The following is a 22,460-nucleotide window of genomic DNA, read 5'->3' on the forward strand; positions in this document are numbered from 1 at the left end:
GCAGTCTACTAATAACAGAGTAATCTGTTTCTGGTCGCGTATTTTCGCAAATGCAACTATCAAATTTCAGAAGTATATTTTCGGAGTGCTGCGTACCTAACCGTTATTAGACTGCGAATATTTCTGCAGTTTGCAATGTTCGTAGAAGAATTTGAAGAAACTCGAATCGAATGAAATCTTATTTTATATCCCGGCATTTTGTTGGACATTTTCAAAAGCCAATAATTGCTCGAAGATCCACAGTCTGTTGATGAATTTTCTGGAGTTGTTAAACCAGAATGAGCCTCGAATCGATCGAGTGGGGAAGCGAAGGTTTTCAGAGTCAAAGGTTCCGGCGTTGTCGTTGGCAAAGGTTTCGTGTCGCGTTGTTGCCCAGGGCTTTCTTGCCGGGGAAACAGAGGAACCAGCGAGAAAGGTAGGTTCGTGCCATTAACGGGGGCCGAGATCCCGGTAAGGAGGTCGTCGGTAACGTGAAGTAGAATCGTTACCTCGGGCACGGGCTAAGACGAAAAGAATCGTACCACTTTTGCCGTCACCTCTCGATGCTCGCCGCAACTAGACCGCGCAGAAAAAAACCGCGAGAGAGCTATGGCTATGAAGACGACGAAATTGCCTGGCTCCGGAGCCGCCTTTTGTCAAGCCGCGACGCGGGTTCTCTTGATCGTCTAGCCACGATTCGGAGCGGAACCGCGGAGCTTTATCGATGTGGATCGTGAGAGATTCGAACAAAGATACTCTCCGCAACAGATGTTAACAAAGCCACTCGTGCGAAAATAAATAACGCGGATCATCGGACAACAATGACGTTTTATCGCCCTTTCAAACCGTTCCGCGGAATACGCTCGCGAATTTCACATGTCGCGGGATCTACGACGACTGAAATCCTCTACACGCTCGCAAACATTTTGCGACGCGTGCATTTTGCACTGTTTTACTAGTTCGATTGATATCTTTCTTTTTCATCGAGCAAATCTCGTGAGAAATTTATTGCAACGTTAGGTGCTAACAAAACACGGAGCAAGTAACCTATACAAAGTAAAAGTAAAGGTATATGAACGACAGTACAGTAAAGTCGCGATCTAAGTAAGCGCGACGGAGCTTCCTGATCTAATTGTAAGCCAGTTCGCCTACTCCTTCCACGAACAAATTTTTTTCACGAACAGCAGGAACCCAGAAAAATTTTATAAAATACTCATTAAAATTGTTCCGAATAAATTGATTTTGAAATACAATGAGCTGTCATTGTTTCTTTATACTATCAAGTGTCTCGCTTGAAGTGCGCCATCCAATCGTATCCCAACACGTGGAATACGTTTTTCTGATAGTTACACGTATCTTACTTGTTTTACATTTCGTCTTATTTAGTTCTATATGCCCGGTACTTTTGCCGATGGCTGTATTAGATGAGACACGTTCGTTCACGCTACTTTTCCTTATCACCAGTTTATGGTAGGACTCCATTCATTCAAACCTGTCGGCGGACAAGATGATTTAGATAATTGGTTCGTTGAGAGTTCACCAATCCCGCCTTTCACTACTTGTTTATTACCCCATTAGAAGCTGATGTTCGCATACCTGGATTTCTACATAGTTACGCACATTGCACTTGGGATTGTTATTTTCGAAAAATGAGTTAACCTTATTCTTGGGTCCTTTTGACCCGGAGCTACAAAACGAAGACAAAAACTTTGTCCAAAAAGTAATAAGCATAAACTTGATATAAATGGCCACGTTCGCAAAAAGTACATGTCGAAAGAAAAGGGAAATTTGGAAAACGACTTCTCACAGAGGAATTCGTTCGCGATTCTCTCCCCATACACGTACACGGCACGAATCTCCATATGGTTTTCATAGCATTGTTGCCTTTATGGAAATGAAACAGCGCGATGTACTAAGAAAACTCATTACGGCTCTCCATTTTCGAGCCAAACTAACCAAGCAATTGTAATTATTAAATCTCTAAAATTACTTCGGAACGCGAACACAATGGAGTCTATGGGATTTAGCGAACTGTCTATTTTCGGTAATAACGACAGCCGAGTACGCAAACACCCGCACACAGTGATTCAATCTGCAGGTGTACAAGCATACGCAATAAAGATGATTGATCGTTTATGGCGTTTATGGTTTGCAGAAGAAAACAGAAGCCTCCGCGGTCGATTGTATTATAATTGTGCATTTATCTGTCTTCAATTACACACTGTCATCCGAATCTAGACTCTGTGAAACGATGGAAATGGAGATATGTTTGTTCCCGATAGAATTTTACTGTAAATCGTCACGTGATTCTGATCGTAAAAAACCCCTACAGCCAGTTTCTTCGTTAAAATATTGAATCTTTATCTTCCTTTGTATTTTCACTTTCTTTCAATATTTTATTATGCCACTGAATTATTTTTCATTTTACTGAAGTCTTTATATATTCGTTATATTATCTCAACAAGCTTCAAATTCAAATGGCTCGCTTACTGTAAATTGAATAATTTGTTCAATCTTGTTTTGTGTACATACACTGCCGGAAATTACCATAAAGCCATCTGATTTTTTGGTGAAATCTTATAATTATGTCATAGTAACGAGAAGCCGATGCACATTCGATGATTACATTCATAGATATATTATTTATTTACAGAAAAACGTAAAGTTATATAGTTTAACAAAAAAACGGACTGCGAAATTTCCATATAGCCTCACGTTTTTTAAGTAGATAACACCAAGATTATCGAAGAAGGCGTGTGCAGCAAATTTTAAAAAGTTCAAGGCGATTTAAATGGACCAAAATGCTGCAGAAACCAGCACTCAAAGAACGATACAAACAAACTCGTCTCGAATTTGCACAAAGACATATATATCCTAGACACAAGATTGGGAAAATATCATTTTCTCCGATGAGAAAACGTTGAACTTGGATGGGCCAGATGGTTACAAATACTACTGGCACGATTTAAGAAAAGGAAGTAATGTTGCAATGAGTCGTAACTTCGGTGGTGGCTCACTAATGATTTGGGCAGCATTCAGAGCCAATAAAAAAACACCAATCTGTCGAATTAATGATAAGATGAATAAGAAGATAAACGTGTGGTTTCATGTATAACTCTACGTTTTTCTGTAAATAAATAATATATCTATGAATGTAATCTCCTGTAAATGGTTTCTTGTATTAATCCTAAAATGCTAACGTGCATCAGCTTCTCATTACTATGACATAATTATAAGATTTCACCAAAAAATCAGGTGGCTTTATGGTAATTTCCGGCAGTGTATACGATTATTTTCTCCGCTTGTTTATCGTTAAAGACTAGGCCGACACAGCAAGCGGAGAACATAAACTAAATAATGTTGTACGAAACGACAAGGTAACGTCGTAAAAATTGTTCACACGCTCGTAGTTTTCAGGTTTTCGACGGTACACGGTTCTTCACACATTTCACGAACCCGTGCGCCGCACTGAAATGCCTTTAAGAAGCATGCTTCGTTCGTGTTTGTGTAACATCAACCGGTTTCTAAATTGTTCGAGCCACCTAAAATGGAAAGCCATTTTAAAAGTGGCTAAGCATCGCGTTAGTACGCTTTTCCTTTCTATTGCGGCGATATAGAAATTGTTTCCGCGTGAGCGATGCGCTCCCGGTGGCACGCAATTAGCCATCTTTCTGCAGAGTTTACATAATCGTTGCGTTACGATGCGCTAATTCGTTGGAGATTGTTTACACGAAAACGACGAGCCTCGTGAGACGGTGAGAAACAGCTCTAATATTCGCCAGTCAATATTTACATATTTATCCGTGTAATTAATACTCGCGTGCTAATTAAACTTGACATTAGATCCGCGCGGCACAGAAGTGTCTCGCTTCGTGGAAATGCATAATAAGAATGTGTTTATCCAGATCGACATTCTTTTTGCTGTTTTCAGCGGTGACCGTGTTGAGTTACTATTAGATCATGTTCTAAAATGAACCGCACTTTATATAAATTAATTCAAACATGTCTTTACGGTTCGAAAGGAACTCGTGAAAAGCCAGAAAAATTCAACGATCCCGTGAACAAGCAAACAACGGTTTCATAAACGAATTGAAATTGAGCCGATTGTTTCTTGTGTAAAATAATAGATTCATCTTGTTTCTCAAGAAACAAAAGACGATGGCCTTTCTTTTTAAATTAATATTTACACGCGGATTCTAACAAAAGAATTCGATTATTCTTTCAGGAGGAGTACGTAGCAGAAAATATAACATGGACTCCGATAGAGTACTTCAACAACGCGATCGTCGTCGAACTTCTCGAAAGCAAGCGTCCTCCAGGACTCTTCTTGGTTCTTGATGACGTCTGCGCCACTCTTCATGGCGGTAGCACCGGAGCAGACGCAGATTTGCAAAAGGTGGAGGAAGCGCATTGTTCTTTGTCCTGTTCCGACAGAATTTTACATCGTCGTTAATCTGTTACACGCGCTACATAACTGCTAGAGAGCGATTATTTATTTAGAAGTCCGTCGACCCAGGAAACGCGTGCTTCCATGGAAAGAAAATTCGCGCGCCACTTTGCCAGATTTATTTTATATTAATTCCACGTTATTACTACTAATTGGCAACAGCGAATCACTAGAACCCGTATGCCGTCGTATCTCATTCCCCACGGTCGTTCAATTAATGTTGCTAACGTTTACAGAAACTTGCAGTGGCAGCGAACAAGCACGAACACTTTCAAACCACAAGCGATGGATTCTCCGTGTTCCATTACGCTGGAGCGGTTTCCTATTCCGTAGACGGATTCTGCGACAAAAACCGGGATGTGCTGTTTTTGGACGTGGTGGAACTGTTGCAGACAAGTTCGAAGTAAGATATTCTTATCAATCTTGCCGATAATAAATAGTTTACGCGTTCCATATTCAGAGCTCGTTAAGGAGAGAGATATTCTCGTCGCGATTCGCTCTTTTCTTCAGCTTTTTGCAATCTTAATAATCATACAAATTTTGGAACCTAGACATTTTTATCTCGCTTAATAAACATAGCAATTGAAGATGCGACGTAAAACAATCAAATAAAAAAAGACATTTTCATTAAATTTAAATTCAAATATTGACACCTTCAATTTTTAAAATTTTCCAACAATTTTGCTATAAATGCATAAAGATCTGATAAATACAATTTTTAATTTCTTAACAATTAATTTACATTTGATTTGATTTTTTACAAAAACGTACTTGAATGTGCTTTATTTGCAAAAGGTTCAAATTGATTTGCAAAAGGGTGAATTTAGAGTGCGAAATCTGTATCTAAAAAAAGAATAGCTAGATATTCTCGATTGTACTATGCTGTAAATGTATTTTTACTGTAACAATAACATTATAGTTCTCTGATTCGAAAACTGTATCCACAAGAGAGCCAAGTGCAGAGAACGAAGACGCTAAAATCGAGGCCGACCACTGCCGGCAACAAAATTCGAAGTCAGGCTAGTCAGTTGGTCAGTCAGCTGATGAGATGCACTCCGCATTACATTCGATGCATCAAACCGAACGAAACCAAGAAGCCCAGAGACTGGGATGCAGTCAGAGTGAAGCATCAGGTACACTTTGCCAAATGGAAAATATTATATCGACCTAATCTTTAATCCTTAAGTGAACTATTTGAGCCAATGTGGCGTTGCTCAAATTGGGTCTAGGACCCACAATTTTTATTGATATTGTGTGGAAAACAATGGTTTTAATCCGATCATCTTGAAACTTTTGTATATTATGTATTAGACAGGTAACAGAACATTGTTCTTAAATTGTTGGAAGTGGTCACTCGAAGGGTTGCTTGCAATTCCAACCCTAAAAAATTAAATGATTTTTTTCTACCCTTAATAATTTGATCACAATTGTGAAAAAAATATATGATATGAAGGAGGTAAGTACGAGTATTTTCGTTTTTTTTTATCGGAATATCTTAATTATCAACCGAGAAAAAAAATGATACAGTTACGGGTATTTATCCTCATATCATCCGTATATAAAAGGTTACCGACTTAAAATATTAGGGGGTTATCTTTCAACCTAAAACCATAGTTTTCCACACAATATCAATAAAAATTGTGGATGGGGCCGCTGGACCATGCTTATCCTCCTAGACCCAAAGTACGAATAATTATTAAATGCGTGACTGTGAATAATTTTACTATTTGTCCATTTGAATGAAATTTTACTATATGTTTGTAGGTGGAATATTTAGGTTTAAAAGAGAACATCAGAGTACGCAGAGCTGGCTTTGCGTACAGGAGACCGTTCTCGAAATTTCTGCATAGATATGCAATTCTGACGAAGCAAACGTGGCCACGTTGGTCTGGAGACGACAAGCAAGGTGTAGAATGGATATTAGGAAGTCTTCATATCGATCGTTCGCAATATCAACTTGGAAGGACGAAGCTGTTCATCAAACTTCCCGAATGCGTGAGTATATCTATAGTTTCATACACAAAAAGAAACGTAGACTGTGTCTAATTAATTAAATAGTTAAATTGAAATGTGTCCGAACGAAGGAAATGTTCAACGAACTCCTGCTTGATTCCTGTTTCATTTTTGTACGCAGCTCTTCATGTTGGAGGAAGCAAGAGATCGGAAATACAATATGTACGCCAGAGTGATCCAAAAAGCGTTCAAAAAATACTTCGCTTGGAAACGGCAAGCTCAGCAGAAACAGGAAGCGGCAGACTTGCTTTTTGGTCACAAGGAACGTAGACGAGCCAGTTTGAATAGAAACTTCATGGGCGATTATATCGGATTAGAAGGCAAACCGCAGATAATGCAATTAATCGGAAGAAGAGAGAAAGTCTGTTTCGCGGAAGTGGTGAAAAAGTATGACAGGAGATTTAAGGTATTGTTTCATTCTTGAATGATCGGGAAGATTCTGTACATTTTGATTTGACACGTGGTGCAATGAAGAATAATGTGAGTTACAGATGAGCAGGAGGGATCTTATTCTCACCAATAAATCGCTGTACCTAATCGGCCGCGAGCGAATTAAAAAGGGCCCGGAGAAAGGGAGATTAATGGAAGTTATAAAACGGAAGTTAGCGTTCAATCAAATTAGTCATATCTCGTTAAGTACTCTTCAGGTAAACGAATGATCACCATCGTTATTCGTACCACTGCTCTAAACATCAATTAACATTTTAATAATGATCGCAGGACGATTTTCTTATTATTCACACGAAAGAAGATTACGCAAGTTTATTGGAGTCAACGTTCAAGACAGAATTTTTGATTGCGCTCAGCAAGAGATACGTGGAAGAAACCGGGCACATTTTAAACAGAAAATTTAGCAACAAGTATGAAATTCACCCTTTTGCAAATCAATTTCACCCATTAAGAATATTTAAAATTAATTATTTAGTTATTCTTTACTTTATTTGTAAAAGGCTTAAATTGATTTGCAAAAGGGTAAACTTGGAGTGCAAAACCTGTGCACGATGCAATTTTAATGATGAGTTACCTAAATTCTACGTTAACTGAATGCGCAATCTTTTTATAGTTTAGAATTCAAAGTGAAGAAGGAAGGTTGGGGCGGTGGAGGAACGAGGCAGGTAATATTCACGCAGATTGATTATGGCAACAAGGAAATCTTGAAACCCAGCGGGAAGACTTTGAATGTGTGGATTGGCCCAGGATTGCCCAGTACTACAAGTACGTTATTTTTGCTTGTATTGATATTCAGAAATAATTGTCAGTTTCGATCGGTTAATCAGTGTGCGTTTGTTAATATTTCAGAGCCAAATGTTCAACGTACTAACGTGCATCAGCATCAAAAGTATCCATCGTCGACTCCGAAAATGCCAGCGAACAGGCCAACGCGACCAGCTCCAAGACCTGCGAATACAGAACGGATTCAGAATTTGCACAAAACAGTTAGCAATGATCAGACGATAGCTTCGAAACCATCTGTGGCGACCGAAAGACCCACTTTGCACATGCCCAGGCCGACAAGACCAACACCAATCACTCGTTCCATTGTACCAACCACAGAAGTACAAAAGAAAGCCTACACAGCTAAACAACCAAATAAGATAGAGAGCAATCTGCCACTGATGGGCATGTTCACCAATCCAAAGGGAACAGCCAGAGGTAAGTTCTGAAAAAGAAAAATCGTTAAAGAAATGAAGAAAGAATGAATAAAGAATGAATTAATTTCAAATGAAACAGGTTACTTGAGATTTCCTCCGCCGCCAACGGAACCACCTCCGCCAGGTACTCCAACGATGTCACCTGCGTTCAAACTTCCTCCGCTGAACACTGCCAGCAATGGTGCAGCATGCAACAAAGAAATGCAAACGGGGAACGAGTGGAACACCAAGTCAGTATTAAAGAAACCACCTCGTGCTACCTCGATCACGAAACCGCCACCGCAAAAGCCAGCTGTGCCTAGCCTACCCAAAGGGGAAGCTTTGTACGATTACAATCCGCAGGATCTTGACGAATTGGAGTTGAAGGAGGGCGACATCGTTGAAATACTCAAAGAAAGTGAGTTTCCACAATTTAAGTTTAATTATGCACGAACGATTGATACAGTATTAAAACTTTTGCTTTGAAGTTATAAATTAAACGTTCGATGATATTATAACGATAAATTTAATTCATTTATGGCTTCTGAAAATTTTCAAGAAATGCCAGAAAATATCCAAAGGCTACTGCCACTGAAAATAATATTTGTTTTAGTTCCCCTCCTTTTAAAAATCGTCTCGAAAAATTGCATAAATTTCCTTAATCTAATGATGAATAATTAATATCCGTTTCAGATGAAGGCGGTTGGTGGCAGGGAAGATTAAAAGGAAAAACGGGACTCTTCCCAGCCAACTATATAAAGAAGCTATGAAGTGTGGCATATTGAAAAACCATCGCATCCAATCAATTCTTAGCAGTATATATCTTTCATACCGAAGACAATATTTCGATCACGATAGGAAGAAATCCATTTCACACGGAAGAAAGTAAACTGTGGTTGAGCAAGCAGCATTAAGTAATCGTTTTTAAAACTGCACTGAAAACTTTTATACGATCATCGTTTCTAAAATAATCGCAGTGCAGTTGTAAAAATCGACGATTCAAATCCGCATAGTCAATAGAAGTTACCAAACATTAATTTAAGTAGCCTTATTACCTTTTGTACTGTTGAATCTGATCGACTGTTACGCCCGTTGTGTTTTCGAATCGCGAAAGATTTTGTAAAAAGTGTTCATCGTTCGAAAAGTTTATATATTAATTTCTCTAGTTGCGAAACTCGCCTTCTAGGGACACGAGAATGTTATAACGATTAGAAAGAAAGTTTATAATGTTATTTATAATTAAAGAACGAAGTCCGACAATATATTGGTACAACGCTTTTATTTAAGAATCGCATTTTATTTAAGCTGCGCTTCATCGTTTCGAATGTGTCGATACGATCCTCAAATTATGTTATTATTAGACCGCGAACCTTTATGCAATTATTGCTTTTGAAAATTTTCAAAAAATGCTACGACGATTTCAATTTATTTCAGATCTAAAAAGGAATTTCTCAAAATTCCGCTACAAAAATTGTCTAATTATCATAAATAGATTACGGTTTTTTATGCATGATAAAATTTTCCACATTAAGTGCCAGATAATCAAGCTAACTAATAATATTTTTAACTTCCGCAAATGTTTTCATCGTTCTGCATTTGACCTGTACATTTCCGTGATAAGTGCATAAAGAACCGCGGTGTAATCATGAAGTACCTAAGATTAACGTTAAGTTTACGAAGTATTAAATCGCGGACACTTATATTTGTTTTCTATTTATTCAATAAACGTAAGAAGTAATACTGCCACGTTGAAGCACTGTTATACGGGACTATGTGAATGAAAGTTGTAAACATTTTAGAGTATAAGCGAATGAGAAACATTCTGTAGAAGAGAAACAAGGAAGACTTGTAGGAATGGTTACACTTACGAGAACAAATCTACTGCGGTATATGTATCTGCAAATTATATTAATCCTAGCTTTTATTTACATCGTTGTCGAAAGCAGGAAAAATAGATTTCTATTGATTACTCCATTACTCAGCATCGACGAGCGTTACCAATAAGAAATAGTAGGATATGGTCCTATTCATGATCTGAAAGTACACGTTCCCAGCTATTAAATCTAAGAACTAAAATAGAAATGGAGTTTCCAGTACCTTGGCGAAGAGATCAACAGTAACCGTCATTAATTTGCACGCCCTCAGGATCACCGGTTTCTGCATCAGTATCGTGAGGGTCAGTTTCCCGGTTTTAGTATTGAGATCCTCGTACCAGTTGTTGCAATAGACCTCCTGACGGAAAATGTCGCACTTCCCGAAGAGAAACAATTGAACTCGTTCTTCAAGCTCAGAGATAAAATAGGTAAGGCCTCGTACAGACTAGAACATTTCGACAAACAGCGCCGCAAACCGCGCATTTCGGCGTGCAATTCGGCGTGCAATTCGGCGCGCAATTCGGCGTGCAATTCGGCGCGCAATTCGGCGCGCAATTCGGCGCGCAATTCGGCGCGCATTCGCGCGAATGGTCGATCCATCAGCTCTGGACACGACGCACAGTGGTCTGGAGGCCCTGTTTTCATGGCCAAAATTCAATTTTTCAACTTTAATACATTGAAAAGAAATTTTTTCCTATAAAGTAACAACCTTTTAAAGCTCTCAAATCCAAAATATAATTCATTTTAGACAATTCGGTGATGAGATACAGCGTTCTAAAGACAAAGTCAGAAGATTCAAAGTAAAATAAAACGTTTTGATTTCAATCACCGAATATCAGAAAATAGATTTTAATGGTGGTTTTATATATGTTAGTTAGCGCATTTCTAATATTTAATCCATTTTTAAGCATTGTTTAGTCCATACACAAATAGCGTAAATTAATAGCATTTCAAACTTTGAAAAGAATTATACAAAAACGCTTAAGACCGCTAAGCATCGGACTTATTTTATATGAAAGCTTGAACATTTACTAAGAAGATCATGTAAATTTTAACTGCAATCTCCCGCAATCTTGAACTATAAACGGATTTTAACAAATACGGGCCAGCGGTTATTCAACGCCTGGATACGCAGGCCCACTTGAATCTTACATAGCAGCTTGGAATTACAATGTATGTATATGTTTTCTCTGCGCCAGTCAGAGACCCCGAAAGTCTCTCATTACTAGATTTCGTATAATTCCTATGAAGAATTCAATCTTAGCTACTTTTCCGCGATTTCTAGACAATAGTATGCATTGTGATAATTGTTAACAAGATTTTTCAAATATTTCCGATGATCTGACAAAAAATGTCTCCAACCAAAGTTAATCAGTATTCACTTTTCTAAAAACTTCAATACAAAAAGTTAAAGAAAAATCTCTTTTTTTATAAAAAATGAAGGCCACCTCAATGTTTTAAATATTAACATATATTTTTTACTTCATAGTATTCTAACTGGTATCAAGACGAATCCAACGACCTATAATAATATAACATTAAACGTTGAAATAACGCTACAATAGTTTTGGCCACAAAAACCGAGCTACCAGACCACTGTGCGACGCGACGCGACAGCGCGCATTTCGGCGAACATTTCGACGAACATTTCGACGAACGGTGCCACGAACGCCGCCGCGCGCATTTCGGCGCGCACGAACGTGAACGGGTGGCACTTACAAATCTGTTTGCAGGATAGATAGCATATCCTAAATATTCATAATATGAAGAATAAATGTCAAGAAATAGACAGAAACAAAGACCGCTGCAGCTCCTATAGTTGTTCGCAAGAAAATCTGAAAATACCACAAATCCGTTCCGATCGCCGTTCGTCGAAATGTTCGTCGAAATGTTCTAGTCTGTACGAGGCCTACGGAAAACGTATGATGAGACACTACCTCGTTGGTAACCACGTCGCCTGGCCAGGTGTACGTGAATGTTTGAAGGACCTTCCCGGTTAGGTATAGTGTTATTGCAACTGCTTTCTCAACTGCTATTGCGGCGCTGGCCTATTACAGAGGAAATATATTTAAATATCTAAATTCAAGTTCAACTTTGCACCATTACGGGCACAAATGTACTCACCTTGGAGACGTCGAAGATTAACGCGCACATGCCCAAACAATTCGTCATCATTATGGTGAAGATGATAGGTCCATAAATCTCTTGGATGGTGTCACGACATTTGATCAAAGTGACATGCCTGTCGATACACCTTCGCAATACTTGTTCGTTGCTCTCCCCGTTGTTCTGTCGTTTTGGGAACTCTTCAAGTTCGACGGCCATCGCCCGGAACACGGAGCTCATGCGGAACGCGCACAGAGTGAAAAACGCGTCAACCCCAGAAGTTATGATCCAAAACGAGTAACAGATGCTCACCTCGAGCAGATACTGCGCCACGAAAAACGCGGTTGAGTCGATTGGCAATGGATAATCCGCTGGTAACGGTGTCGAACGATTCGCGTGCCGGATCGTGACACCTATCAGTGGTTTGGTCGTGTACAGGAACGCTGTACTGACCATGCATACGTAGTGGTAGTAGCCTAATCGGTAGAAGGATAACATGAACTGGAAAGCGGGCGAACTCGAGGGTTGTTGCATCGAAGTCTCCTCGAACAGAGCCTCCAGTGTGTCGGTCACTTGCACTAGCTTCTCTTTGCAAATCACGAATCGGGAAGCCTGGGAAGATGACGAGTGGATTGCAGATTTGATCCATTATGAGTTCCGGTGCCGTTTACAATGATGGAATGATCAAGAATTGCCGACCTACTGTTTCCAACCTGTTAGGATTATTGAAGGGAAGCAGGAACTTTTAAGTGAGTATTGGATCTTGAATTTAATGCAGGCGATTTGCGTAAACATCCGCGGTCTGCTACAGGTTTTGCACTCCAAAACCCTTTTGCAAGAAAATATATGTATACAGCATTTTGCAAATCAATTTCAACCTTTTACAATTTGGCTTTGTACCACATTCCCCATAAATGCGTCGTTAGAATTTCAACAATCATATACAAACGGTACCTAGACATTTGGAGACCTAGACTTTGAGACTTATTAGACCTAAAGGTATTGCACTCCAAATTCACCATTTTGCAAATCAAATTTGCGAAATCTATAACAGGAACATTCCTAAGTAACTGTTACGAGCCAGGGCCGCGAGCAGCACGAGTAGCCGGCGAAGGGTTGTTACCCTAGGAATATGGTCTCAAGGTACGCGGACGAACCCAATGGGTAATTGGGGAGCCGCTAGGATTATAGACAGCGAGGACAAACCTGACGCGAAGTCAGGGAGCCTCTAGGAATGGAGTCAAACGCAGACGAACCTGATGCGTAATCAGGGAGTAGCTAGGATGAGGATGGTATAGTTTTCGTGGACGAACCCAATGCGAAATTGGGGACCCGCTAGGTAGGATAAATCTCTGTTTGGACGATTGGAATGTCGCGAACGAACCTGATGCGAAATCAGAGAGTCGCTAGGATTGTTAGTGGTCCTCTCGTAACAAGCATAATTTAATTGATACAATCCGAGCGGTAAGATTGTATCATGTGGGAACCTTCGAACTATATTATTAGGATTTTGGAACATTAATAATGGGTTGAGTAATTTGCACGAATTTGCCGATAAACACAAATATTTTCTGATCACAAGAGAATAAGTTACAATTGTGTAATTGTCGCGACTGAATAAGATGGAATGAAAGAAAGTATTATTACCTACGTTGACGCACTGGCAATGCGGGGTCTCCGAGCAACTTTACGAATAGCTAATAGATTTTAAACCGAACTCGCGAAACCCCTACACTTAGGGCCACAGACTCTCATTTTTTGTCACTTCCAATTAAATCGGGCCAGAGCTCGGTCTTCGTTAAAGGGTTCAACAATTATACGAAAGGTTATTTAGCACGCTTCCTGCCAGAGACGAGCTTGAAGAGATTCCAGTGAGAAAGTCGAACGAAATCTGTTCTCTATCCGTAACATAACAGATGCTCGAAACAGATGAAGAATTTAAAAATCACACTTTCAACACCAGATCCGTCGATCCAATGAAACTATCTAGGTTCCTAAAGTATGGTTATTGAAATTATTGTAACAACACCCGGTTCCCTTCGTTATCTTCCTCCTGGCGTAGTAGACTTCCTCTCGATCTTGATAGCTTGCCGATCCAGAGTTCGATGTAGACGAGAGGAAAAATGTCGATGGGGAATTGGACGTAATACGCGGGTATAGAAATCACGATACGAGTAGTTTCACTGACGGTTCTACGGCGACGAGTGATGGTTCATCGTGCTCGTCGATTGTTCTCGTTGACGGTACGCCTTGACGAGATAGCTGGTGGTACACCTTGGCCTTCAGAGTGGCGGTACGCCGTGTTATGCTTCCGTGGAACGTAATTCGTCACCGGCGAAGTGCTCTCATGGAACAGGAATAGAGGTTAACAGAATCGCGGTACGCCGTGTTCTGTCCGGTGGAACGTAGTTCGTCACCGGTAGGAATACTTACAGAGGATCGTATCAGGATCGATGTGCTCCGAGTCACGTCTCAGATTAGAAGAGCCCTGGCGGTTGCGTGGCAGCTTTTATAGCTGTTCGATCGTTGGCTCGGGTGGTGGTGCGGTGCGGTAATTCGCGAATATTCACACGATGTTTCTCACGCGCGTGGGAAAATCCGTCGACTGGTTCCCATCGGTGTTCGTTTCGTGGCGCGTGGCGCGCGTCGGTGATGCGCGACGACTCGGTTCGGTTCTATTGGGCGCGACTTGATACGCGGTTCTTCTAGTGACAGGCCTGCCCGGTGCAGGTCTGTTACATTATAACGACGCATTTATGGGGAATGTGATACAAAGCCGAATTGTAAAAAGTGATTCTTTTGCAAAAGGAATTTGACTTGGATGAAATTGATTTACAAAAAGGTGGAACCGATTTGCATAAAGTTGAATTTGAGAGGGTGAATTTGGAGAGCAAAAACTACCCATACAGCAAAGCGTGCCGAAAGCCACATCTCGAGCACAGCTGACCGAGGCCACCTAACGGGCACTACAGTGGCCGAACGTCGCTCGCAGCTGTTCTAAACACACGATTACTAGATTGTGGCCACGCCACAAATGCGCGTGAGGGCTCGTAGTTTTGCCTCGACACGATCTCGGCACAAGTCGTTCTCGCCACGTTTTCGCCACAATCCTGGCCGAATGATTTCATTCAAATAACCCAGCGACTAAAAATTACGAATAAATTTTTATTCGCTGGTTTATTCGAATAAATTTTTATTCGAATGAATTTTTATTTGCATAACCCAGCGAATAAAAATTGGGAATAAATTTTTATTCGCTGGGTTATTCGAATAAATTTTTATTCGGCCAGGATTGTGGCGAAAACGTGGCGAGAACGACTTGTGCCGAGATCGTGTCGAGACAAAACTACGAGCCCTCACGCGCATTTGTGGCCTGGACAGAATCAAGGATTTTTGCTGTCTGGATAGAAAAATTAAAATGTGACGTTACGAATGGAATAAAACTTGTCGATTTAAAGTTCAGAACAAAAACAAGCAAATATATCATGCCAGTCTCTTTTAAACAAATGATATTTAAATAATGTGCACAACCATGAAGGAAATGTAATTAACAAAAAACATGATACCAGTGCTGCGACGCGCGACGTACCTTTATAGTCATGTTGACGATACTGCTGAGAACGCTGAGGCACGCGGTGATGGCGCTGATTTCGGTGATGTGTAGCCGGGCAAAGTTGATCAAAGCGCAGGATTCAAGACAATAGCCCAGTATCCAGAAGATCAGCAAATACTTGCTAGCGACACTCTGTTGATACGGATACAATCCGCACATGAGAAGACATCGTTTCACGAAGTCAGTGTACTCCTGGTACAACGGCAACTCCTTCGGCATCGTTCAACTTGTACGAACAATACAATCGCATTCGATAAACACCCATCGGCGAACTTTCTTCAAATGGACCTAATTCCTGTTCGCGTAACCACCAGTATCTCGTCGTCAGAGTCTTTAATTATCCTTCAACCTTCAATTTCGATCAACTGCTGCAGACTCGAATAATTCATTAGCCTCGATGCGTTCTTCTACTTTGCAAATTAGACGTTGCAGAACATTACTGCACATGCACGTGGCAAGGTTGAACGGTTAAACGATTGTGAACTTGATGATTTTTTATTAAACAGATAGTAGACGATGCGCTCTTAACAATACTTCGCAGATTAGATGTTGTACAACGTTCAGTGTAGTTACACGGGGAACTTGAACGGTGAAACGATTTGAAATCCATGGAATTTATTATTCAACTATCAGATGACACGCTCTTGACGATTCCTCGCAGTGCAAGGGAAAGTTGCGCGTAATGTGCATAGCCAAGCATGGGGTCGCTTGAAATGATTCTCAAGGATCGGTGAATTACTTGTGAAGCCTACAACACAGTCTTCTAACCGTTCCATTCGAGCAAGTCGTTTTCCACGGTGAATTCAGTACAGTAATGCCTCGATGCGTGCGGAAACTTCGGGACTGGGAAGATATATCGTGTACGTACGCTATTCTTTGATCTGTTGTGGCGACGAAAGTAGAAAAGGATAGCCAGTGAACAGACATCGACACCAGCGTTGTTAGTCCAGTCAATGAATGCTCATAAGGGGGGCGTAGAGGGAAATGGAAGGCACAATTTTTAACATTGGGACTTTGTTTAGACTAGTTAGGAGGCAAACATACTAAAAGTCCCTACTCCTAGGAGGTGAGCGGCTACAGGGGGGCACGTAGAAGTCACCTTTTTCGGTTTTCCGCTTATATCACGGAAACTATGTGTCCTAGCGATAATACCATTCCATACAAAATTAAAGCTGACAAAATGTGCTATAAGAACTTTGAGCGCGGATATCTCGGAAACTATGCGAGATAGCGAAAAACTGAATCGAATCAATCCTGTGGCACATTTTGTCAGCTTTAATTTTGTATGGAATGGTCTTATCGCTAGGACGCATAGTTTCCGAGATACACGCGGAAACCGAAAAAGGGGACCTTCTACGTGCCCGCTGCACCCCGCTCACCTTCTAGGAGTGGGAACTTTTAGTATGTTTACCTCCTCACTAGTCCAAACAAAGACCCAAAGTTAAAAATTATGTTCCTTCCATTTTCCTCTACAACTTTTCCTTGACTGGACTATGTCGGCGAGGCAATTATACTGATCCAATGGTATACACATGTAACTCTACGAGACTATGTGAATGAAAGTTGTAAACATTTTAGAGTATAAGCGAATGAGAAACATTCTGTAGAAGAGAAACAAGGAAGACTTGTAGGAATGGTTACACTTACGAGAACAAATCTACTGCGGTATATGTATCTGCAAATTATATTAATCCTAGCTTTTATTTACATCGTTGTCGAAAGCAGGAAAAATAGATTTCTATTGATTACTCCATTACTCAGCATCGTCGAGCGTTACCAATAAGAAATAGTAGGATATGGTCCTATTCATGATCTGAAAGTACACGTTCCCAGCTATTAAATCTAAGAACTAAAATAGAAATGGAGTTTCCAGTACCTTGGCGAAGAGATCGACAGTAACCGCCATTAATTTGCACGCCCTCAGGATCACCGATTTCTGCATCAGTATCGTGAGAGTCAGTTTCCCGGTTTTAGTATTGAGATCCTCGTACCAGTTGTTGCAATAGACCTCCTGACGGAAAATGTCGCACTTCCCGAAGAGAAACAATTGAACTACTTCTTCAAGCTCAGAGATAAAATAGGTAAGGCCTCGTGCAGACTAGAACATTTCGATGAACAGCGCCGCGAACCGCGCATTTCGACGAACATTTCGACATAGTTGTTCGCAAGAAAATCTGGAAATAGCACAAATCCGTTCCGATAGCCGTTCGTCGAAATGTTCGTCGAAATGAGCGGTTCGCCCACGGTTCGCGGCGCTGTTCGTCGAAATGTTCTAATCTGTACGAGGCCTAAGGAAAACGTATGATGAGACACTACCTCGCTGGTAACCACGTCGCCTGGCCAGGTGTACATGAATGTTTGAAGTATCTTCCCGGTTAGGTATAGTGTTATTGCAACTGCTTTCTCAACTGCTATTGCGGCGCTGGCCTATTACCGAGGAAATATATTTAAATATCTAAATTCAAGTTCAACTTTGCACCATTACGGGCACAAATGTACTCACCTTGGAGACGTCGAAGATTAACGCGCACATGCCCAAACAATTCGTCATCATTACGGAGAAGATGATAGGTCCATAAATCTCTTGGATGGTGTCACGACACTTGATCAAAGTGACATGCCTGTCGATACACCTTCGCAATACTTGTTCGTTGCTCTCCCCGTTGTCCCTTCGTTTTGGGAACTCTTCAAGTTCGACAGCCATCGCCCGGAACACGGAGCTCATGCGGAACGCGCACAGAGTGAAAAACGCGTCAACCCCAGAAGTTATGATACAAAACGAGTAACAGATGCTCACCTCGAGCAGATACTGCGCCACGAAAAATGCGGTTGAGTCGATTGGCAATGGATAAACCGCTGGAAACGGTGTCGAACGATTCGCGTGCCGGATCGTGACACCTATCAGTGGTTTGGTCGAGTACAGGAACGCTGTACTGACCATGCATACGTAGTGGTAGTAGCCTAATCGGTAGAAGGATAACATGAAGTGGAAAGCGGGCGAACTCGAGGGTTGTTGCATCGAAGTCTCCTCGAACAGAGCCTCCAGTGTGTCGGTCACTTGCACTAGCTTCTCTTTGCAAATCACAAATCGGGAAGCCTGGGAAGATGACGAGTGGATTGCAGATTTGATCCATTATGAGTTCCGGTGCTGTTTACAATGATGGAATGATCAAGAATTGCCGACCTACTGTTTCCAACTTGTTAGGATTATTGAAGGGAAGCAGGAACTTTTAAGTGAGTATTGGATCTTGAATTTAATGCAGGCGATTTGCGTAAACATCCGCGGTCTGCTACAGGTTTTGCACTCCAAAACCCTTTTGCAAGAAAATATATGTATACAGCATTTTGCAAATCAATTTCAACCTTTTACAATTTGGCTTTGTACCACATTCCCCATAAATGCGTCGTTAGAATTTCATCAATCATATACAAACGGTACCTAGACATTTGGAGACCTAGACTTTGAGACTTATTAGACCTAAAGGTTTTGCACTCCAAATTCACCATTTTGCAAATCAAATTTGCGAAATCTATAACAGGAACATTCCTAAGTAACTGTTACGAGCCAGGGCCGCGAGCAGCACGAGCAGCCGGCGAAGGGTTGTTACCCTAGGAATATGGTCTCAAGGTACGCGGACGAACCCAATGCGTAATTGGGGAGCCGCTAGGATTATAGACAGCGAGGACAAACCTGACGCGAAGTCAGGGAGCCTCTAGGAATGGAGTCAAACGCAGACGAACCTGATGCGTAATCAGGGAGTCGCTAGGATGAGGATGGTATAGTTTTCGTGGACGAACCCAATGCGAAATTGGGGACCCGCTAGGTAGGATAAATCTCTGTTTGGACGATTGGAATGTCGCGAACGAACCTGATGCGAAATCAGGGAGTCGCTAGGATTGTTAGTGGTCCTCTCGTAACAAGCATAATTTAATTGATACAATCCGAACGGTAAGATTGTATCATGTGGGAACGTTCAAACTATATTAGGATTTTGGAACAATAATAATGGGTGGAGTAATTTGCACGAATTTACCGATAAACACAAATATATTCTGAATTATAAGTGAATAAGTTACAATTGTGTAATTGTGTGTGTCGCGACCGAATAAGATGGAATGAAAGAAAGTATTATTACCCATGTTGACGCACTGGCAATGCGGGGTCTCCGAGTAACTTTACGAATAGCTAATAGATTTTAAACCGAACTCGCGAAATCTATATAGTTGACTTTGATACGACGGCGAACTTTAGCCCGATCTCACCAACAAGTTGACTCTACGAGATGCAGCACGACGTGACGCGATTCGTGTCTACGAAAGTACTATTCCCCGAGAGTAAAAATCTAAGGGTTTATACACCCCTACACTTAGGGCCACAGACTCTCATTTTTTGTCACTTCCAATTAAATCGGGCCAGAGCTCGGTCTTCGTTAAAGGGTTCAACAATTATACGAAAGGTTATTTAGCACGCTTCCTGCCAGAGACGATCTTGAAGAGATTCCAGTGAGAAAGTCGAACGGAATCTGTTCTTTATCCGTAACATAACAGATGCTCGAAACAGATGAAGAATTTAAAAATCACACTTTCAACACCAGATCCGTCGATCCAATGAAACTATCTAGGTTCCAAAAGTATGGTTATTGAAATTATAACAACGCATTTATGGGGAATATGATACAAAGCCGAATTATTATAGAAGGTAATTCTTTTGCAAAAGGAATTTGACTTGGATGAAATTGATTTACAAAAAGGCGAAACCGATTTGCATAAGGTTGAATTTGAGGGGGTAAATTTGGAGTGCAAAAACTAGAAAAATTAAAATGTGACGATACGAATGGAATAGAATTTGTCGATTTAAAGTTCAGAACAAAAACAAGCAAATATATCATGCCAGTCTCTTTTAAACAAATGATATTTAAATAATGTGCACAACCATGAAGGAAATGTAATTAACAAAAAACATGATGCCAGTGCTGCTACGCGCGACGTACCCTTATGGTCATGTTGACGATACCGCTGAGAACGCTCAGGCACGCGGTGATGGCGCTGATTTCGGTGATGTGTAGCCGGAAAAAGTTGATCAAAGCGCAGAAGTCAAGACAATAGCCCAGTATCCAGAAGATCGGCAAATACTTGCTAGCGACACTCTGTTGATACGGATACAATCCGCACATGAGAAGACATCGTTTCACGAAGTCAGCGTACTCCTGGTACAACGGCAACTCCTTCGGCATCGTTCAACTTGTACGAACAATACAATCGCAATCGATAAACACCCATCGGCGAACTTTCTTCAAATGGACCTAATTCCAGTTCGCGTAACCACCAGTATCTCTTCGTCAAAGTCCTTGATTATCCTTCACCCTTCAATTTCGATCAACTGCTGCAGACTCGAATAATTCATTAGCCTCGATGCGTTCTTCTACTTTGCAAATTAGACGTTGCAGAACATTACTGCACATGCACATGGCAAGGTTGAACGGTTAAACGATGTGAACTTCATGGGAGTTTTATTAAATAGACGATCAGATGCTGCGCCCTTAACGATGCTTTGCAAATTAGACGTTGTACAGCGTGTATATCTGCATGGGGAACTCTTAAACGGTTAAGCGATTTGAACTTGATGATTTTTTATTAAACAGATAGTAGACGATGCGCTCTTAACAATACTTCGCAGATTAGATGTTGTACAACGTTCAGTGTAGTTACACGGGGAACTTGAACGGTGGAACGATTTGAAATCCATGGAATTTATTATTCAACTATCAGATGACACGCTCTTGACGATTCCTCGTAGTGCAAGGGAAAGTTGCGCGTAATGTGCATAGCCAAGCATGGGGTCGCTTGAAATGATTCTCAAGGATCGGTGAATTACTTGTGAAGCCTACAACACAGTGTTCTAACCGTTCCATTCGATCAAGTCGTTTTCCACGGTGAATTCAGTACAGTGATGCCTCGGTGCGTGCGGTAACTTCGGGACTGGGAAGTTACTTATATCGTGTACGTACGCTATTCTTTGATCTGTTGTGGCGACGAAAGCAGAAAAGGATAGCCAGTGAACAGACATCGACAACAGCGTTGTTAGTCCAGTCAATGAATGCTTATAAGGGGGGCGTAGAGGGAAATGGAAGGCACCCCGCTCACCTTCTAGTAGTGGGGACTTTTAGTATGTTTACCTCCTCACTAGTCCAAACAAAGACCCAAAGTTAAAAATTGTGTTCCTTCCATTTCCCTCTACAACTTTTCGTTGACTGGACTATGTCGGCGAGGCAATTATACTAATCCAATGGTATACACATGTAACTCTTCTAATGATTATTTACAACTAGACTGCGGATCTTTATGCAAAATAAAAAATTGTCGCATTGATTGCGGGACACAGGAACCAAATAAAGATGGTATTCTTCTTTGAATTATCCTATCAAGCTGAAGCTAATCCATTGACGTCCTTAAATATTTTTATCAGGTCCACTGCTTTAAATTGTGCGTGCCCATTTTTGTCATAAGTGCATGAGATCCGCAGTCTAGTTTAATAACTATCAGAAAAACATCACAAATATATGTCGGTAAAAGTTTCACAAATTCACAACCGATAGTATTCGCAGGATCTCCGCTTTTCCTCGAGGAAAGGACGTAAAACAATCTCGGGCTCAACTATACCGTGAGTACCCAATTAAGGATTTTCTTTGATCACTCTCAAATGTCAGATCAGTTCAGCAAGGATAACGTTACGCGTATCTGGATTTATTTACAACATCGTCGAGAACGAAAAACTAATGTTCTACACTGTTCTCCTA

At 40.9% G+C, this 22,460-nt stretch overlaps 3 protein-coding genes across 10 annotated transcripts in view; 1 reads left to right on the forward strand and 2 right to left on the reverse strand.

The window, feature by feature from the left end:
* LOC143209997 (unconventional myosin-Ie) overlaps positions 1-8,904 on the forward strand; it is a 37,534-nt gene extending 28,630 nt beyond the window's left edge. For both annotated transcript variants that reach the window (XM_076426396.1, XM_076426397.1), the window contains exons 11-21: positions 4,205-4,375; positions 4,663-4,829; positions 5,346-5,559; positions 6,191-6,421; positions 6,561-6,845; positions 6,931-7,086; positions 7,160-7,299; positions 7,503-7,654; positions 7,739-8,092; positions 8,171-8,488; positions 8,764-8,904. In XM_076426396.1, the coding sequence (XP_076282511.1) occupies positions 4,205-4,375; positions 4,663-4,829; positions 5,346-5,559; positions 6,191-6,421; positions 6,561-6,845; positions 6,931-7,086; positions 7,160-7,299; positions 7,503-7,654; positions 7,739-8,092; positions 8,171-8,488; positions 8,764-8,840 (2,265 nt within the window). In that variant the 3' untranslated portion in view covers positions 8,841-8,904. The remainder of the gene's footprint in view (positions 1-4,204; positions 4,376-4,662; positions 4,830-5,345; positions 5,560-6,190; positions 6,422-6,560; positions 6,846-6,930; positions 7,087-7,159; positions 7,300-7,502; positions 7,655-7,738; positions 8,093-8,170; positions 8,489-8,763) is intronic.
* A 1,041-nt stretch (positions 8,905-9,945) lies between these two features.
* Positions 9,946-16,807, reverse strand: LOC143210002 (odorant receptor 4-like). Of its 6 annotated transcripts, none has more exons than XM_076426413.1 (6): positions 15,640-16,801; positions 12,504-12,662; positions 12,069-12,374; positions 11,882-11,992; positions 10,168-10,320; positions 9,946-10,104 (listed from the first exon to the last, which is right to left on the reverse strand). In XM_076426413.1, exons 1-6 carry the CDS (start codon positions 15,880-15,882, stop codon positions 10,045-10,047), a joined length of 1,032 nt encoding a protein of 343 aa, XP_076282528.1. In that variant the 5' UTR covers positions 15,883-16,801; the 3' UTR covers positions 9,946-10,044. The 6 variants fall into 6 exon arrangements, 5 of the variants coding, with proteins under 5 accessions (XP_076282528.1, XP_076282529.1, XP_076282530.1 ...); XM_076426414.1 differs by lacking the exon at positions 15,640-16,801 and adding an exon at positions 14,484-14,949 and having other exon boundaries at positions 12,069-12,250; positions 12,363-14,394; XM_076426415.1 differs by lacking the exon at positions 15,640-16,801 and adding exons at positions 13,698-14,394; positions 14,484-14,943 and having other exon boundaries at positions 12,069-12,662.
* Positions 16,808-16,842: 35 nt separating this feature from the next.
* Positions 16,843-22,457, reverse strand: LOC143210001 (odorant receptor 4-like). Of its 2 annotated transcripts, XM_076426410.1 has the most exons (5): positions 20,655-22,457; positions 18,167-18,760; positions 17,980-18,090; positions 17,540-17,692; positions 16,843-17,476 (listed from the first exon to the last, which is right to left on the reverse strand). In XM_076426410.1, exons 1-5 carry the CDS (start codon positions 20,895-20,897, stop codon positions 17,417-17,419), a joined length of 1,161 nt encoding a protein of 386 aa, XP_076282525.1. In that variant the 5' UTR covers positions 20,898-22,457; the 3' UTR covers positions 16,843-17,416. The 2 variants fall into 2 exon arrangements, with proteins under 2 accessions (XP_076282525.1, XP_076282524.1); XM_076426409.1 differs by lacking the exon at positions 16,843-17,476 and having other exon boundaries at positions 17,676-18,090.
* Positions 22,458-22,460: the final 3 nt, after the last annotated feature.

Source organism: Lasioglossum baleicum, chromosome 6 (genome assembly GCF_051020765.1).
Source record: "Lasioglossum baleicum chromosome 6, iyLasBale1, whole genome shotgun sequence".
Classification (NCBI taxonomy): domain Eukaryota; kingdom Metazoa; phylum Arthropoda; class Insecta; order Hymenoptera; family Halictidae; genus Lasioglossum; species Lasioglossum baleicum.

Coding starts and splice junctions, on each gene's coding strand:
- LOC143210002 (XM_076426411.1), bottom strand. CDS start 15,882: ATGCCGAAGGAGTTGCCGTTGTACCAGGAGTACACTGACTTCGTGAAA. Junction 11,993..12,068: donor TAATCTTCGACGTCTCCAAG/GTGAGTACATTT, acceptor CCTCTGTAATAG/GCCAGCGCCGCAATAGCAGT. Junction 10,321..11,881: donor GCGACGTGGTTACCAACGAG/GTAGTGTCTCAT, acceptor CTCTTCGGGAAG/TGCGACATTTTCCGTCAGGA.
- LOC143210001 (XM_076426409.1), bottom strand. CDS start 20,897: ATGCCGAAGGAGTTGCCGTTGTACCAGGAGTACGCTGACTTCGTGAAA. Junction 18,761..20,654: donor TCGTCAACATGACCATAAGG/GTACGTCGCGCG, acceptor TCATCTTCCCAG/GCTTCCCGATTTGTGATTTG. Junction 18,091..18,166: donor TAATCTTCGACGTCTCCAAG/GTGAGTACATTT, acceptor CCTCGGTAATAG/GCCAGCGCCGCAATAGCAGT.